This window comes from Ascochyta rabiei, chromosome 14 (assembly GCF_004011695.2).
Source record: "Ascochyta rabiei chromosome 14, complete sequence".
NCBI lineage: Eukaryota > Fungi > Ascomycota > Dothideomycetes > Pleosporales > Didymellaceae > Ascochyta > Ascochyta rabiei.
The window spans coordinates 505,245-521,467 of NC_082418.1; the positions used below are offsets into that span (position 1 = coordinate 505,245).

At 52.3% G+C, this 16,223-nt stretch overlaps 6 protein-coding genes across 7 annotated transcripts, besides 7 other annotated features; 3 read left to right on the plus strand and 3 right to left on the minus strand.

Moving 5' to 3' along the window:
- Positions 1-203: part of a mobile genetic element that runs on past the window's edge.
- Positions 201-638: a dispersed repeat.
- Positions 632-1,947: a mobile genetic element.
- Positions 1,948-2,073: 126 nt separating this feature from the next.
- Positions 2,074-2,403, plus strand: EKO05_0008089 (uncharacterized protein; the record flags this gene model as incomplete). The annotated part of the gene is made up of 1 exon (XM_059637201.1): positions 2,074-2,403. The coding sequence occupies one exon, from the start codon at positions 2,074-2,076 to the stop codon at positions 2,401-2,403; it is 330 nt and encodes a 109-aa protein (XP_059493184.1).
- Positions 2,404-3,199: 796 nt separating this feature from the next.
- On the plus strand, positions 3,200-4,995 carry EKO05_0008090 (hexose transporter hxt5; the record flags this gene model as incomplete). 2 transcript variants are annotated; one of them, XM_038941455.1, is made up of 3 exons in its annotated part: positions 3,200-3,287; positions 3,342-4,177; positions 4,228-4,995. In XM_038941455.1, the coding sequence occupies 3 exons, from the start codon at positions 3,200-3,202 to the stop codon at positions 4,993-4,995; spliced, it is 1,692 nt and encodes a 563-aa protein (XP_038796555.1). The 2 variants fall into 2 exon arrangements, with proteins under 2 accessions (XP_038796555.1, XP_059493185.1); XM_059637202.1 differs by having other exon boundaries at positions 3,342-4,995.
- A 327-nt stretch (positions 4,996-5,322) lies between these two features.
- Positions 5,323-5,352: a tandem repeat.
- A 16-nt stretch (positions 5,353-5,368) lies between these two features.
- Positions 5,369-6,277, plus strand: EKO05_0008091 (uncharacterized protein; the record flags this gene model as incomplete). Its single annotated transcript, XM_038941495.1, has 2 exons — positions 5,369-5,587; positions 5,642-6,277. 2 exons carry the CDS (start codon positions 5,369-5,371, stop codon positions 6,275-6,277), a joined length of 855 nt encoding a protein of 284 aa, XP_038796556.1.
- Positions 6,278-6,468: 191 nt separating this feature from the next.
- On the minus strand, positions 6,469-11,174 carry EKO05_0008092 (uncharacterized protein; the record flags this gene model as incomplete). Its single annotated transcript, XM_038941415.1, has 2 exons — positions 6,469-10,902; positions 10,962-11,174. The coding sequence occupies 2 exons, from the start codon at positions 11,172-11,174 to the stop codon at positions 6,469-6,471; spliced, it is 4,647 nt and encodes a 1,548-aa protein (XP_038796557.1).
- Positions 10,094-10,119: a tandem repeat.
- Positions 11,028-11,084: a tandem repeat.
- Positions 11,175-11,450: 276 nt separating the features above from the next.
- Positions 11,451-12,622, minus strand: EKO05_0008093 (uncharacterized protein; the record flags this gene model as incomplete). The annotated part of the gene is made up of 2 exons (XM_038941516.1): positions 11,451-11,950; positions 12,133-12,622. 2 exons carry the CDS (start codon positions 12,620-12,622, stop codon positions 11,451-11,453), a joined length of 990 nt encoding a protein of 329 aa, XP_038796558.1.
- Positions 12,623-13,775: 1,153 nt separating this feature from the next.
- Positions 13,776-15,524, minus strand: EKO05_0008094 (uncharacterized protein; the record flags this gene model as incomplete). The annotated part of the gene is made up of 6 exons (XM_059637203.1): positions 13,776-14,608; positions 14,663-14,896; positions 14,945-14,999; positions 15,056-15,256; positions 15,326-15,359; positions 15,409-15,524. 6 exons carry the CDS (start codon positions 15,522-15,524, stop codon positions 13,776-13,778), a joined length of 1,473 nt encoding a protein of 490 aa, XP_059493186.1.
- A 570-nt stretch (positions 15,525-16,094) lies between these two features.
- Positions 16,095-16,135: a tandem repeat.
- The last annotated feature ends 88 nt before the right edge of the window (positions 16,136-16,223 follow it).

The window sequence follows — 16,223 nt, forward strand, 5'->3', positions numbered from 1 at the left end:
CCTGCTGTTGCTACAAGTCTAAGGTTTTACTCTTCTTTTTGTGCTTCTTCTGCGTCTTTACAGTCTTTTTAAGGCTATCTATCTTATACTAGAGAAGTAAGGTTTTAACTAAGATATAGTAGATTAATTGTCTTATCTTTTTAACGTTACTCTTACTCTAGTTTTTAACCACACGCTGCAACAACATCTCTATTTTAAGCTAACGTACTCTACGGTCGAGCGGATCACACGATCGAGCGGATCACTCAAAACCCCACCAAAATTGTCCAAAACTACAACCCTTTATTTCAACAACCACGCAATAAAATCTTCTTAAAATCTCAGAATAGTATTGCATAGTTATTGGTAAGTACATATCTAGATTTCAGCTTTATAGCTATAATAGTTATAGAAATAGCCTGCAAATAGTGCTAAACACCCCTGTAAAACAGTAATCGCTTAATAACGTCTGTGTTATAGATTCTAGCACTCTAAGACTTTTAAATACTCTTATTTATATTAGTGCAGCCCTGTCCTAAAAATTTTAGAAGATTTTATTGCGTGGTTGTTGAGATAAAGGGTTGTGGTTTTAGGCAATTTTGGTGGGGTTTTGAGTGATCCGCTCGATCGTGTGATCCGCTCGACCGTGGAGTACGTTAATCCTTGTTACTATAAACAGACAATAAGGACCTATCTAAATCTAAGCTCTCTAGTGTTTTAATAAAGCAGTAGAGGATAACGTTAGGATTAAGTAGATAGATACCTGTTGCCTTAAAGGACTTAAGTATTAGCTTTTTAGTGAAGCTACACATCTACGCTAGCCAGAATAGGCAGAAGAAGTCTGCTCTAGTAATAGGTGCGTTATTTTAAGCCTTATAGATGTGTGTTATAACTACTTTTAAGTACGCTGTTAATAGAGGCTTAAACAGTACTACATTAAGCAGCTAGAGCGTTTAGGTTAAGTAAGGGGGAAGGACAGCTAGGAGGATCTTGTAGTTATTATAGTACTTAATAAAGTCTATTGTTATGTAGGATCTGTAGCTATCTAGTATTAAAAGCCTCTACTTTCTTTATGCTTTCTCCTTAGTGTAGTAATTAAACACCTACTTAAGCTAGGCAAGGCCTATATCCCTATTTGTCTACCCTAAGAAAGATAATATAACTATTACAGAGTGTTTTCCTAGCTTAATTTTAGCTACCTAGTCTAATTTAATGCTAGCGTTAGCTAACTTATAGATAATGCCTAGCAGTAGTACTGTTCTATTACCACACACACACGCTATAAGCGTCTACTAAGCTTAGTTACTATCCTAGATAGATGCTTTAATCTCTTCCTTTATCTATATACACTTACTAAACATGTGTTTTATCCTGCCTGTAATGCTAATTATAAAGCCCTTCTTATCTATATTATATATGTAGTAACCCTTAATAGAGTATTTAGAGATTTTATGCTGTAGTAGGTTAAAGTAGAGCGTATATTTATTGTAGGAATTAGCGTTATAACATAGTTAATCTATTCTAGTAGAGTAACATAAGATAAGATAGATAGAGTACTTGTTAATAAAGCAGGTAACCCAGCTCTTACTGACTAGATTTTAAGCCACTAGCAACGCGAAATTCTAGATTATCTCTCTAGTAGGTAGTAAGTAACAAGTACTAAGTAACTCTATGTACTTTATAAGCTCTATCTCCTGTTATAGCGTTAAACGTTGCTGGTTAATGTCCTTAGTCTCCTAGGAGTCCTAAACGTGCTTGTGTCTCTAAGCTAGAGTTACGCAGTTAACACTAAACCTGGTAGCAAAATGCTGATACATAAGTTTTTTGCCTGGTTTTAGCGTATTAATTACTGCAAGCGCTTTGTTAATAGCTGCTATAGTTGTTAAGTTATGACGCGTCAAAGTATGGTGTAGTTGTGATGATTCGGTCGTTGCGCGACTCCGGTCGTTGCGCGCACGGACACGGTAGACCAAACCTAGCGAGGAACTGCGAGTACCCAATTTGAAAGCAAGAAGGCCACATAACTTATATAGGGCAGGCACAGTACTTACTTCCACGTGGCTCGCTATTCTTCTCAAGACTTCCCCATGGACGATGAAAAGTGCTGAGGCCGGGGGATTCCGCGCGTCCTCCCCTCCATTGCTCCTCACCTCCGCTCCACATGTGAACTCCCAATTTCCACACACAACATCGGTGCTCCATTGTTTTTCGACTTCCTTGACTTCGATCGTCACTGTCAACAAGCTCACCGCCCAGGATGGAGCCGATAATTCTCGAGGCTTGGCACGGATCGTGAATGCCGAGCATAGCCGCACATGGCGCCCTGGACCTGACGTGGAGTTCCCGTCTCGAACCTACGTATCGCACACCGTCTGCTGGTCGTTCGACAAGAAGCTCCCCCAAGAGCCGCACAAATGGAGTTAGCACGAGTCAGTTTTCAGCCGCATGTGCGGGATTAAAGAGCTGGGGAAGGATTGATGTGGAGTTGCGTCGCAGAGCCTCACTAGAAGCTTGGAAATGTTGAGACTTGCACAGACGGTGGATACGATCAACCCCCACTCACTCTCCGACACTCCACCTAATCAGAGAGACGTCCAAGCGCGGGGCAATTTGGGATCTCAACTCCAGGAAGGTCTCATAACACCTCAAGGAGCAGCACGGCACAACGGTCTGTCTCCAGTCGCGGCACGTTGACACTTGACTAGTTTGCGGGGGGCATAACATCAGTTGCTTGCAGCTCACGCGATTCCAGGATGCTGGGACAAGCAACGTCGAAACCGAAAGGAAGCCGCAGATCTCGACTGCCGCGTGCAATCTCCATGGTGGTGGAGACTGGGGCTCTGCGGCCAAATCGGATGTTCGTCTGCTTGGCTTGGTCAAATCGCGTCTGTTTTCCCCACAACACTCCTGCTTGAAGCAACCCCGGTGTCACACAATCGGACACGCTATACGCGTTACAGAACTTCCAAAATTACTGTTGGCTGTAGCAGCGCACCAGCCAAGGTCACTGTTGCTCGTGGAGTGACGGCAGTGGCGCGAATGACGTTACCTGTCAAAACTATGTCTCGGCATAAGCTGGGCATCTGGGCATGAGCACATGGTCTGCACAGAAAAGGCGATCGTACTTAATGTCAGTGAAGGAAGTATGGTGAGTAGTCAACGAAGACGGTTTCGATTCGCTCCAGACCATTCGAGAAGCTGAGAGCTCACCGTCGCAATCATGAGTTTCGGCAAAACGTCCATCAAGCTGCGAGGTGCAGAGGTCGGTATTGAGGCCGTCATGTTGGGAATTGTCACATCGATAGGTGGTGAGTAGAATTCTCGAAGCATCATCAGTAACGCAATGCTCACGATATCGTCAGGCTTCTTGTTCGGATACGACACTGGTCAGATTTCCAGTATGCTCTTGTTCAAGGACTTCATCCGCCGTTTTGGTCAGCAGCAGCCCGATGGCTCAGTTGCTTTCGACACCACTATTCAATCTCTGATCGTCTCCACGATGTCCCTTGGGACGCTTGTCGGTGCACTTGCTGGCGCCTACACTGCCGATTGGTTCGGACGTCGACGCAGCTTGTCCATCGGTGTAGCCATTTTCGTGATTGGCAACATCGTCCAGATCACTTCCATGTACTCCTGGGTCCACTTGATGGTCGGCCGTATTGTTGCCGGTCTGGGCGTTGGTATCCTGTCCATTGGTGTCCCCATGTTCCAGTCCGAGTGCTGCCCGCGTGAAATTCGCGGTGCAGTCGTCGCCTCATACCAGCTCATGATCACCATCGGTATCCTCATCTCCAACATTATCAATTTTGGTGTCCGTGATAACCCCGGACAGGATACCGACGCTTCCTGGAGAATCGTTATTGGTCTTGGAATCGGCTTCTCTCTCCCTCTTGGTATTGGTATCCTGTTCTCACCCGAATCTCCTCGCTGGCTTGCTGGGCGCGGTCGCTGGGAGGAAGCACGCATGTCGCTTGCTCGCCTGCGCGGAAAGAAAGAAGATCCCAATGACGAGCTCGTTAACGATGACTTCAAGGAAATGCAGGAGTCAATCGCTGAGCAGAGCAAGGCTGGCCAAGGTACCTGGGTAGAATGCTTTACTGGACAGCCTTCCGGTATTCCCCGTATTGTTTACCGTACTCTGTTGGGTTGCGCGCTTCAATTCTTTCAGCAGTGGACTGGTGTAAACTACTTCTTCTACGTAAGTCTTTCCAACGCAAAAGACACATTATATACTAACGGCTGCTTCAGTACGGTGCGACGATCTTCGAAGCCGCTGGAATTGATGATCCTATCCAGACGCAACTGATTCTTGGTGCTGTCAACGTTGCCATGACCATCCCCGGTCTGTGGATGATTGAGCGTTTTGGTCGCCGTATGCCGCTTGTCTTTGGTGGTCTCTGGCAGGCAACCTGGCTGCTCATCTTCGCCATCATCGGTATCGTCCGCCCACCGACTGAGTACGCAGACTCCGGTATCGTCATGATCGTGTGCGCTTGCATGTTCATTGCATCTTTCGCTTCGACCTGGGGACCCTTCATCTGGGTCGTCATCGGCGAGACCTTCCCCCTACGCACTCGTGCCAAACAGGCCTCGCTGGCAACTGCTTTCAACTGGCTCGGCAACTTCCTGATCGGTTTTCTAACGCCATACGCAAACGATGGTATCGGCTACGCCTTTGGATTCGTCTTCTTTGGGTGCAACTTCTTTGCTGCGGCTCTTGTGTACTTCTTCGTGTTCGAGACCAAGTCCTTGTCGCTCGAAAGCGTCAACGACATGTACATGGACCAGTCTATCAAGGCGACAAATAGCAAGAGCTGGGTACCTGTTGGCTACCTCAGCCGCAACGAGCGCGACATGGCTTACTGGCAGCGACGCCCGTCGATCCTCGAGGAGCGCGCAGGCGCTGCGCACGTCCCGAGGTCGGTCGATGAGAAGCTTGACGACAAAGACGCTGACAGCACTCCTCGTAACAGGTCGATGCATCGCGAGACCGTCGGCGATGACCGCCAGGTTTAGCTTTGCAGGGTAAAGCCAGCTCGTTCAACTTCTAGATAGCAACTTAGCGATAGCATCTGGCATCCCTCTGGGATGAATCTGTTTAGTGTAACTTCGAGTAAATATATAAGCTCTCACAATCTGCGTTCGCTTTCGTAATCTGCGTATGGGTGCTTCACTCGGAAGGGCGGGCCAAGTGCATATGCTCAGCCACCTTCATTTTAGCAAAAACGTGGCGCACGTACGTTGCACGCACGCGTCAGCTGTCAAACGACCGCAGCCCAACCATGAAGACTTAATCCGACAACACAACGGCAAGACCTGACTCTACAAACGCCTCTCCTACCGTCTCTCTCTCTCTCTTTCTCTCTCTCTCTCGCCTGCACAGCACAGCATGCCGGCAATCCCACCATCCCTCGGCACACTAGCGCGCCGCGCTCTCATCACCGCCGGCCCAGCGCTTGCCCAGCCACATCTCCACCGCTTTGAGCGCCGTGGGCTGAGCGTGAACCACACGCAAGGCGTCACGCTGGGGGTTCTGATCGCCTATATTGGCATCATTGCGATTTTGTGGAACGTGCCGTACATTCGATGGGTACTCTGGCCGTTCAAAGTACGCCGCTCGATTCCGTCTGCAGGTGGGATTTGAATCGACTAACACGGTCAGATGCTGGTGATAGCGTTCCATGAGTTCGGACACGCCATCACCGCGTGCTGCACAGGCGGGCGCGTCGAGTCCATCTCGCTGGATCCGCACGAAGGCGGCGTGACGCACATGCGCGGCGGCAAGCAGTTCCTGACGCTGCCTGCGGGCTATCTGGGCTCGAGTCTGATCGGGGCGCTGCTGACGTTCTGCGGGTTCAATATCGTGGCTAGCAAGGTCGCGAGTATTGTGCTCGGCGTGTGCTTTTTGCTGACGCTGTGGTGGGCGCGCAAGGACTGGCTTACCATCATCACTATCCTGCTCGCTGTCGGCTTGCTGGTCGCTATGTGGTTCATCAAGCATGCTGAGCCGCTCCGGTTCGTGGTCCTCTTTATCGGCGTCATGTCGAGCCTTTATAGTGTTTGGGACATCTGCGACGACCTGATTCTGCGCAAGGTCAACTCGTCAGATGCCAGTGTCTTCGCGAAGAGATATGGGGGTTCCTCACAGTGCTGGGGCATACTGTGGTCGGTGGTGTCGTTGGTGTTCATGGTCTGCGGCATCCTCGCGGCGTTGACGGCGTTCAAACAGGATTGGGAGCAGCAGGAGAAAGACAGCCAGGACTTTATTCCTACCGTGAGGATGCTGTTAAGGGCATGAGGTGGTGTTGTCTTCGCAACTGAATATTGATTATACGTTTCCCATAACAATCGCTGTCATGGCATGCTCTACATCTCATGCTGAACGTGTGTATATTACAAATGTGTATAGTCATCTCAGAGAAAGGAGAACCCTCCAGTACCAATGCGGTTACCCATGACCCCGTGTCATACATGCACAAGATATCGCACTCAGGCATGACCGTTCCTCCGCTTGGCCTCCTCCAGTGCCATCTTGAGTCTCTTACTCTTCTCCTGCTCGTCATTACTCCCTACGCTACCGCCTTTTTCCTTAATAAGCTGCTCAAATTCCTCTAGATCCTGATCGAGTACGTCGAGCCGCCGAGTGAGTTCATCCTTCAACTCGGTCTCCCTGGCACTCATTCCCGATTGCAGATCTGAGACTTTGGATGGGGGTGCGCCATCGACACGTGCTTGTGCAACATCAGCATCGACTTCTGCTGTGTTGAGCCCGATTTCCAGGCGATTGAACATAGCCAGAAGCGATTTTGACGACTCTTGAATGAGGATGAGAGTTTCGTGCGCGCGCGATAGGATATCAGAGGTGTTGCTGTCATGTTTGAGTTCGCGAATTGCAGCAACTATGCGACCGCGTTCGCTTTGTTCGATGCTCGCCGCACCAATGACGGCCTCTTCAGCCACCTTGATGAGCTCGCCCATGCGCTCAGCCTTCTCATTCTTCGCTCGGAGGATAGCCTGCTTCTCAGCCCGCTCGAAGTGCTTCTCAACAGACTTCATCTTGGCGATGTTGCCAGCAGCGAATAGCGGCTGGATCTCGGTCTTCTTGTATCGCTTGTCACGCTCAGCCACAGCCTGGACGACCTGTTCGTGAGTCTTCTCGATCTGGTCGTGCAGTTCTACGAGAAGCTCTAGACAGGCTCTTGTCGTCGGTGCGTCGCCGCCTCCGAGGCTCTTGACTCCGGATACAGAGGTCTGGAGCAATGTCTCTGCCTCGATATAAAAGTCTGTGAGCGTCGTGATGTCGGCCTGCAAGTCGTTGTAAACACGATCAAAAACCGTTTGGACATAGCCATTGCACTCCTCCTGATCTTCCTGGCTCTTCAGATTGCGTTCTTTCTCCTTGAACTCATTCTCGAGATCCTTCAGCTCAGCGTAAGAGATTTCATCGGAGTTGAAGAGATCATCATTGTGAGTCTCATTGTCCTCGGCACGTTTTCGGCGGGCGTCGTCATTCTTCTTGCGTGTCAACGACGCAGACTTCTCCCAAGATTTTGTCAGCTCTTCAGCATGCTTCAACCCAGATTTCACGGTTGCGACTTCCGTTCGTAATTCCTCGATGAGGGGATTCGGTGCCACAGGCTTGACTTGACTCGGCAGGAGGTTGTTAAGCATGTCGAGCAAATTGCCCTTTGGCGCCGCCGACATAGAAACCGGGCGACTGGAAGAGAAGTTCAATGGGGCTACAACAGGTACGCCGCCCGCGTCATCAGTGCTGGTAGGCCTGCTGCCCTTTCTTCCTCTCGGCTCTTGAGCCCCGAAGAATATCTCATCCTGGTCTTTGCCAGGACCAGTGGGCGAGGCAACAGTTGGCAGGTTGGAAGGGCCCGTAGCCTGTCGCTGAGCAATAGAAGCTGAAACGCCTGTTGACATGGTCGGTGGCACATACGCTTTGTATTGCGGCTCATCAGGCGGAGACTGGATAGGTGTAGAATCGTCATGAACCGAGCTTGTTGGCGTCAAGATGGCCGTTGACTGTGACGAGGGAACGAACTGGGTGTGTGTTGAAACACGCTCCTCGACTGAGATTGTGGTGCGCTTCAACAGTGGTCTCCCCCCAGGACTGTATTCGAAGTCGTCATCGTCAGGAGGGCCATGTGGCACGGTGACATTCAGATCGCGCTTCTCAGCCGCTGCACTAGAAGTGCTTTGAGCGTCAGCAGGCCTAGCTGGTTGATGGAGTATTATTTGTTCGGCAGCTGAAGGTGTGGGTGCGATGTCATGGTACTCGATACCTCTGATGCCGGATTCAGCCCGCAAGAATGCTTTAAAAGTCTTGATCTTGTCTTCTACCTGCGGCTCGTTTGCCTCGCTATGGAGCATGGCCATGTACCGCTCAAGGGAACCAGCATACCATGGATCCAGGTCCGGTATCAGGTCAAGAGCTGTAGGTTTAGGGGGTGCAGGCGCTTCCTTCATCTTCTCCTCCTCAAGCCGACTCCGGAGGCTCTCAAGCTGTGTTCGGAGGTCTGCAATCGTCGCATCGCGTTCCCTGATTGTATCCTCTTTCCCCTCCACATCTTCTTTGATCCTTGCGATAGTCAAGTCGTTCTCCTTCCTGAGAGCATCAGCATCGAGCTTTGCTTGTTCTGTGGCAGCCTTCATTGCCTCAACCTGCTGCTCCAACGCCGAACTCTGCTTGCTTGCAAGTGCTCTGGCCACCTCGTAATCCGCCTTCAAGCGGTCAATCCTGGCCAAGAACTCTGCTTTTCCAGCCTCGATCTCTGCCTGTACCCTCTGCATCTCGCTTTGAGACTCTCTGCGTAGGTTCCACAACTCCTCATCTTTCGCTTTCAGCTTGGCAGGCAGATCAATGTCATCTTTGGATCCCCATAAATTCGAAGCCTGCTGCCGATCTTTGGGAGACAGACCCCATGTTGTACCGACATCTGAAAAGAACCGATTGACGCCAGGTCGTGTCTGTCGCGGTGTCTGCGGTGCAGGCGCTAGCGAATTGGATGCAAGTACTTGGATGGGAGGCGATACCTGGACAGGAGCTGTTAATTGGACACTCTGCGGACCATCGCTGCGTTTATCAGGAGCTGGAAGCTGCGACTGTTGTGGTGCATTGCCAATCTGCTTTGGTACATCCCACAGTACTTCACCCATCACAAACCCGTGATGAGCATCCGGGGCCGTTTCATACTTCTGTAGCAGCTTTGGTGAGGCTTGCGAGGACGTAATGAGCGCGTCTTTCGCGAAGAAACTCTGTTGTGGAGTCTCTGGCGAAGGAATTCTATGGACAGGACTGACTGTAGCAGTTGGAGGAGTTGGCTGGTAATTTTCGTACTGACTGTGATTCACAGGAGCTGTTTGGTTAGCAGGACTTGGCCACCCTTGCGTAAGTGGATGTGAAGGGTGGTGAGCCGGCAGCTCTACGCTGTCCAGCTGTACAGGCTCATTGTGCCCGGGGTCTTTCTTCGCAAACATGGCTTCGTCGTCGATCTCTTCGTCTGCGCCAAGCGTCTCCCAGTCTGATGGACCACCAGTGCCCAGTGCGCTGAACCTTGACGCATCGTCTCGAGGCGGAGGCGGCGTGGGATTCACGAAGGATGGCGGCTTTGGAGAAGCTGTCCGGTTTGCTGCACGTTGCGAGTGGAGGTTGGCCAGCGCGATCGAGCTTACCGAATCTGTGCGTGCGCTAGATGGATGTCCTGGTGCAAAAGTCGTGCCATGCTGGCTGCTTACGGGAGACATAAAATGGCTCTGGGGACTCGACTGGTGCACAAAGTTCGGTGGCGCTGTATCAGTGCGGTCAATCGGTTTCGGCGTTTGTATAGCCTGCTCCGACACGTTGTAGTACGGCTGCCCAGTAGTGGGCTGGTGGAATTGAGGTTGAATTGCTGTCTGCGCTTGTTGCTGTTGGTATTCGTATACAGGCTGACTGGTCGCTGGATATTGCTGCATGTGGTTGATTTGAGCTGGCGCTGGCGCTTGCCATTGGGTCTGCGGCTGTACAGGACTCTGCACTTGCTGCTGTTGGTGGGTTTGGGCATACTGCTCCAGTTGTGCAGCCTGTTGCTGGATATACGATTGCGGAAGAGGGGGCTGATCATATTGCTGCTGCTGCTGCTGCTGCTGCTGTAGAGGCTGGACCGGCTGCCCAAGCTGACCAAAATGAGCTGGAGCTTGAGGGTGTTGCTGCTGCTGTAAGAAATGGCCGCGTGGTGGCTGCTGTTCTTGTGGTTGCTGCGGCAAGTGGCTCTGAGGATGTTGAACGTGCTGTTGCTGTTGTGGAGGCATGCCGTGGGTCTCATGTCGTGGTGGAAGAGGAGGCGGCTGTTGTGGTAATGACTGTGTCCCCTGACTACCCTGTGTATAGAAAGTAGGGTCTGCTGACGGATTGGCATGGGTGAATCTCTCGTTTCCGCTTTGCAAAGATGCATGCTGGACCTGGTGCCAGGCTGGCGGAGGAGGCACGTAGACTCCCGGCACAGGAGTCGTGTTTGATGGTACGTATGTTTGTACGCCTTGGCCAGGTGCCGACGGAGGTGCGTATGGCGTGGCCTGCTCGTTCGGGCTCATCACCGTGCTCTGAGGCCGCTGATAGGCCGGAGATGCTGAGAGCCCTGCGTGATCTGCGCCATATATTGACCCAGGCCGTACTTGGGTAGAATGAAAGTATGAAGCAGTGGGCGTGCCAGAGGGTGGCTGAGCAGCATTGTTGTAGACAGGATAGCCCCCTTGCTGTGCGTGCGGCGTGAAGCTTGTATCCGTCTGTGGTGGCTGTTGCCAATTTTGAGGGTTCTGACTGTTCTGTTTCTGAACCGCAGCTGCGAAGCCATAGGGCTTGGGGGGTGGTGGAGGAGGGACGTCGACATGTGGTTGAGGCGCGTATGGATCTGACGGGTGTGTGGCTGATGGATACTGTTGCCGTGCTGTCAGCGCAGTGCACACGACATTTCACCCTTCACTGTACGCCATACCTGCGAGCTCTGAGCGTAGCCTCCAGGCAATACGCCATAGGTTCCAGGGTTGTAACCCGGCGCCGCCTGTTGCTGCTGTGGCTGCTGTTGCTGAGGCGGCTGCTGGCCCCACTGCTGCTGATGGTATGGCGGGCCTGGAGGTGGCGGCGGCGGTCCCGTGAAGCTCGCTGTGCTGCCGGGCCTCTCGTATACTGGCTGGCCGTAGTTCTGCATGCTATTCACGAGGAAGTGGGGTTAGAGGGTTGCAACCAAGTGCAGAGCGAAGGCAGCAAGGGACAAGGCTCAGCAAGGAATACGGCGAAAGCGTGGGGTAACGGGCATCTGCTATATTTGGAGTGTAGATACAGAACAAGCAACAGATCTATGCGCGCGACGAGGCTGAGTGCTGGAGCTCGACAGTCGACAGTCGACATCGACACCCTGATGTGGTCTGGTCAGCCACGCGCCTGCGTCCGGCCTCGTGTTCCGCCCGCTTAGCCTCCCGCAGCGCTAGACTCCGCTATGCGTCCGCTTTCCCCCTTCTCTCTGCTTTCCAACCTCCTCGAGTACAAACTGTACGTCCTTGCTCACAGCTTCCAGAAGCTGGCCCTTCTGCATCGACACGGGGACGGAGCTGACAAGCCCTCCGGCATTGCTCAGGGTCATCATGTCCCACTGCGTGAACTGCGGCTCCGTGCCTGTAATGATACGGATGCGCTCAAGAGAAGCGTAGATGCCTTCTGTGACCTTCTTTCCGCTCCTTTGCTTCTGCACCTCGGTAGGCTTGGGCTCTCTGTTCTCAGAGCGGTTGGCCTCGGTGTTGTACCGGAAGGCACTCCCTTGCGGTCCCAGACGGCTTCTCGCCCGTATGGTCTGCACGGCAGTGAACGAAGCATAGTCGATGGGAATCTGCATGTTGATGGACTGAGCTTCTTGCTTGCCGGAGAGGGCGAGCGCATGGAACACTCGATCCTGCAACGGACCTGGCAGGACGTGGAACATCTGAACGACTGAAGCAGGAGAATATCAACGAATGCACCGCCTGAACGACTGAAGCGGGAGAATATCAACAAATGCACCGCCTGAACGACTGAAGCGGGAGAATATCAACGAATGCACCGCATCAACGTCGCTCGTGTGCCAAGCCATCAGAAAGACACGATCAACAAGACAGTACAAGAACGTGACTTACTGCGCATTTCCACGTCTGTCATTCCCAATTCTTGCCTGATGCTGCCGGCAGCCTCTTCCAACTGCTTTACATCCCACTCCAGCAGCAGGTTGCCATCGTACAGATCGGGCGTGTACTGATACTCCCACCAGCTGTGGTCGTTCATCAGCAAGCTGTCGAGCTCCGTGTGTCGCACGTCGCTCTCTAGGTGCTTTGATCTCCGGGCGAACCACGCATTCTCACCCTTGCCTTTCTTGCGCTGCTCAACCGAGACGGGTACGGTGGCATGGCCGCCATCCAGCCCAGTGATCCGGATGTTCTTGCCGGTAGGAGCCCAGCTGCCTTGGACTGTGAACCCAGTCTCAAAGTCTTCGGCAAGAGCTTCTCTGAAGGCAGCAGCAAGGAACGTCGCGAGAGCTGGTGCGTTTGCGGAGGGCGTGGTGAATTCGGGGTGCTGTGGAACATCCTCGACGCGCAGTCGTTGCAAACTGAGGTAAGATCGTCCCGCCATGATGATGACAGCGGGGCGGAAGTCTTGGGATTACTGAAGTGGGGATGTGGTGTTACAGCAGGCATCGGTGAGGTTCGACAGCCTCGGAGTCTCGAGGTTCCAGGCTAGGTACGCCATCAATACGCCAGCATGCCGGGAGCAGTAGCCCGGGCTAAACAGGCTTTAGCAGCACGGCCCATCTCGGGTGCTGTAGATGTGATACCTCAACGACCCAAAGCAGATGAATACCGTGTCCGAAACCCAGAGTGCATGCATGAGCGTGTAGCCGAGAGTGTGGCTTGAGCAATCGAGACGAAAAACATGCGTTGATTTTCAGAAACGGGTGTTTTGGAAGAACTAGTCCACTACGATCTACTATGTACGCAGTAGAGGTCTTCGATTCACGGCCTGGAAGATGTGCTGCTCGTATCGAACTGGATTGGGTACGCGTCGGAAAGGCCCTACAATCCCATGTTCCCATCCATGGACATCTTGCGAGCTAATCAACACGTGATTGTGGCCTTGTCCGGCGTGTCGCATCAGTTCCCCACCACATTTCGCCACCCTGGGCACACCGCAAAGTAACAATTCCATCTTGTGCGGGTCTGGTACCTAAACGGCTCGACATGCAGCTTTCCCACTTTTGCATGCTGACCGAATACCTACAATCACGCAGCACTGCGCTACGCGGAGAGCGATCTGCTCCTTCGGGGCATGATCGACAGGGTCGTTTCCTACACCCGCTAGAGTCTAGACGATGCTTTGACAGGGAAGCTTCTGAGCCAGCTTGTGGACACACCATCCTTTGCCTGCGCAGCAATTCGATTCGATGCAGCTTGCCTCCATCTGGAAGATCGAGACGAGATTCACACCCTGTGCTGTTTCTGTGGGCACACAGGTAGAACCATCGCCTTGTGCGCCTGCGGCGTTGGTATCAAATAATGTCGTACAGTGTCGCCTAGAAATGGGAGGGTATCGTTGGAGGTTCGTAAAGCCGTTTAGTCTGATTGACACAAGAAGATCGAGTATACTCTGGGCCGCACAGATAGTCAGGTTGTATAAACTGTCACCATCTTCAGAAAGGCTGATAATGCAGTCCTCAAGATCGTGCCTGTCAAAAAAAAATAGGAAAATCCAGCTAGACGGAGTATAATGTGAACCGTCTGAGTGACGCTTACAGGGAATCATCCTTCTTCGCCTGATCCCCATCTGCAACCCGTGCTGCAATCTCCCCCGCCCTGACAAGGGCAGCAAAAGATCCCTGAGCCCGGTAGTCGGTTGGCTGCAATTGCATAAGCGCAGGCGGTACAGATGGCGCATGGGGTAGTGCTCGGTTCACCGGTGGTTGAGCGGGTCCAATACTGGGCACGGGTTGTGGGAGCATCCTGAGTGACTTTGTTGGGTCCATTGGACCGGGCTGCGCAGTCGGCAGTAGACTGTGATTGCTGTGATTGCTCTCAGAAGACAATGATGTGTCTTCGTGTAAAAGACCTGGAAGGTGCGTTCCGGGCTCCCTTGCTGACCGTCGTGATGGCAGGTCGACAAAACTCTGATAGTGTGGAGCGTAATGATTCATTGGCGTTGTCATGTTCGAAGGCGGCAGATGCGAGTGATGGTATAGCGAATGATGGTATGGTGCAGAAAGATCCAGAGTCCCTCTCCCTTCTCGTGCCAGATGACCAGAAGATGCTTCGAGTAATGTATCTCTGTGCAAAGCGTTCGACTGTGGCGATGCGGAGACTGGTGAGTAAAGCTCGCCACCTCGCGGTGAGTTCAAGGCGGACATGGAGTGTGAAGCTGGCGAATTCGGTTTCGAAGGGTACGACGCTCCAGCTGGAAGGCGCGCAGGCATGGTCGGAGGGGTGGACCCTGAACTATGCCGCCCAGCAGGAGAATCTGTCATGGCTATGCTAAACCTCCTGTTCACTGCTCGATCCTGTTCTTCGTGGCCATTGTTTCGAATCGATGACGTAATCGCCTCTGTCTCCAACTTAGATCTTTTACCTTCTGAGATGGTCACTAATCCGCTACTGACGATTGGTGTTTGATGGGGAGACTTACCCTTCGTGGGCGCATTGTGTTTAGCTCTGAAGTCTTCAAGATACTTCTGGTACGCTTCATACTGGGGTGTCTTCTTGTACTCGGCAAGCCCTGCATAGTGTTTTTCTTTTGCGCTGTTGGCTTGACGCTCACAAGCATCGCGTTCCTCTGCTGGCAAGACCTGCCATCGTTCACCAACAACCTTGGCGATTTCGGTGAAGGATAGGTCTTGTCCTTTCAGAAGCTCTCTGACCTCTGTAGATCATCAGCCGCGAGCCTTGAAAGACTGCCACGAACGCTTACGGTTGGAGAAAATAACATAGGCCGACGGAGGTCGCTCGGGAGCATTTTCGTCGGGCTGAACAGATTAGAGACAGTCCAAACTTGCTGCTCCTGATAGAGCAAGAAACTCACCTTCGGATGTCGCCTGTATTTGCGCTTCGTGCTTGTGCCAACAGACCCATCTAATGCATTGTGTCTTTGCTTGGCCTTGCTCTCGGTCGCTGAGTCGTCGCTACGGAAATTGCTCTCAGCACTGGCTCCTCCAGCAAGCGCGGTCGTCAAGGGCCGGCCTGGAGATTGCCCTCTTGATTCGGCGATGGCTCGTTGGAGTTTCTATGACGCATGTTAGCTGATGCATACCTTGCAAAGATGTGCACGCGTGCGGAAGAAAGCATGGCGTACTCTTCTGTGCCCAAGTTTGACGTTCATATGGCTTCTGTGGAACAGTGAGCGAAAACACTACGATGTACCGGCGGCTTGCTTACAAGTCCGACTCTGTAATGTCGAGTACAGTTTCCCAAATGTCAAATCCCTCTGTCACGAAGACCTCGACATATTGGGCAAGACCCAACCGTGACAGGCGTTCTCTCAGGTCGCTCATGTAGAAGGGCGCCGACCGATGTCGTTGGAGTGATTGACAGCGAGCGCGATGATGTCGGCAGAGCGTTGCTGAAGCCGATTCTGGACTCCCCAAAACGGTGGGAGTGGGCTGGGAAGTACTTTAAGATATCTATGCCAAGGGTGGCCACCAACGACAGGGTGTGTGAGGAGTCTGTATCGCGGGAATGGTTTACAGGCAGAAAGTCGATATAGGAAATAGTAGATTTTCGAAAGGGTGCCAGTTATTGGTACGTTTAGCAGCAGTGGCGGTGCTTACAACGTTTCGTAACGAAAAAAAAAACTAGGCAGGGATAAGTGTTATAGGGCGCGAGGCGCAAGAAGAAGAAGTGCTCAGCGGCGACTAGTGTTTGCCCATGTGTATATCTGTGGTCGCAGGTTTGGTAAAGGTGGATCCTCAGGAGTCAGATATGTGTATTACACAGCTGTATTGGCGCGACGTGGTAATGCAATAGGCGTCATGGAACAACGCTGGATCCAATGCTGGCGTGACCAAGACAGTGGCGGCGGAAGAGAGTCGGGACAAGGCCGGCAAGCATCTGGCGCGCCTCCAGGAAGGGTGGAAGGGTGGAAGGGTGGAAAGGTGGAAGGGTGTGCAAGCAACTGGGCCGATGTGGAGTGGAAGCCAAAAGGAAGCGCTGCAGTTCCAGGAGTGTGGACAACGGCTAGGCTGCACGGCAGG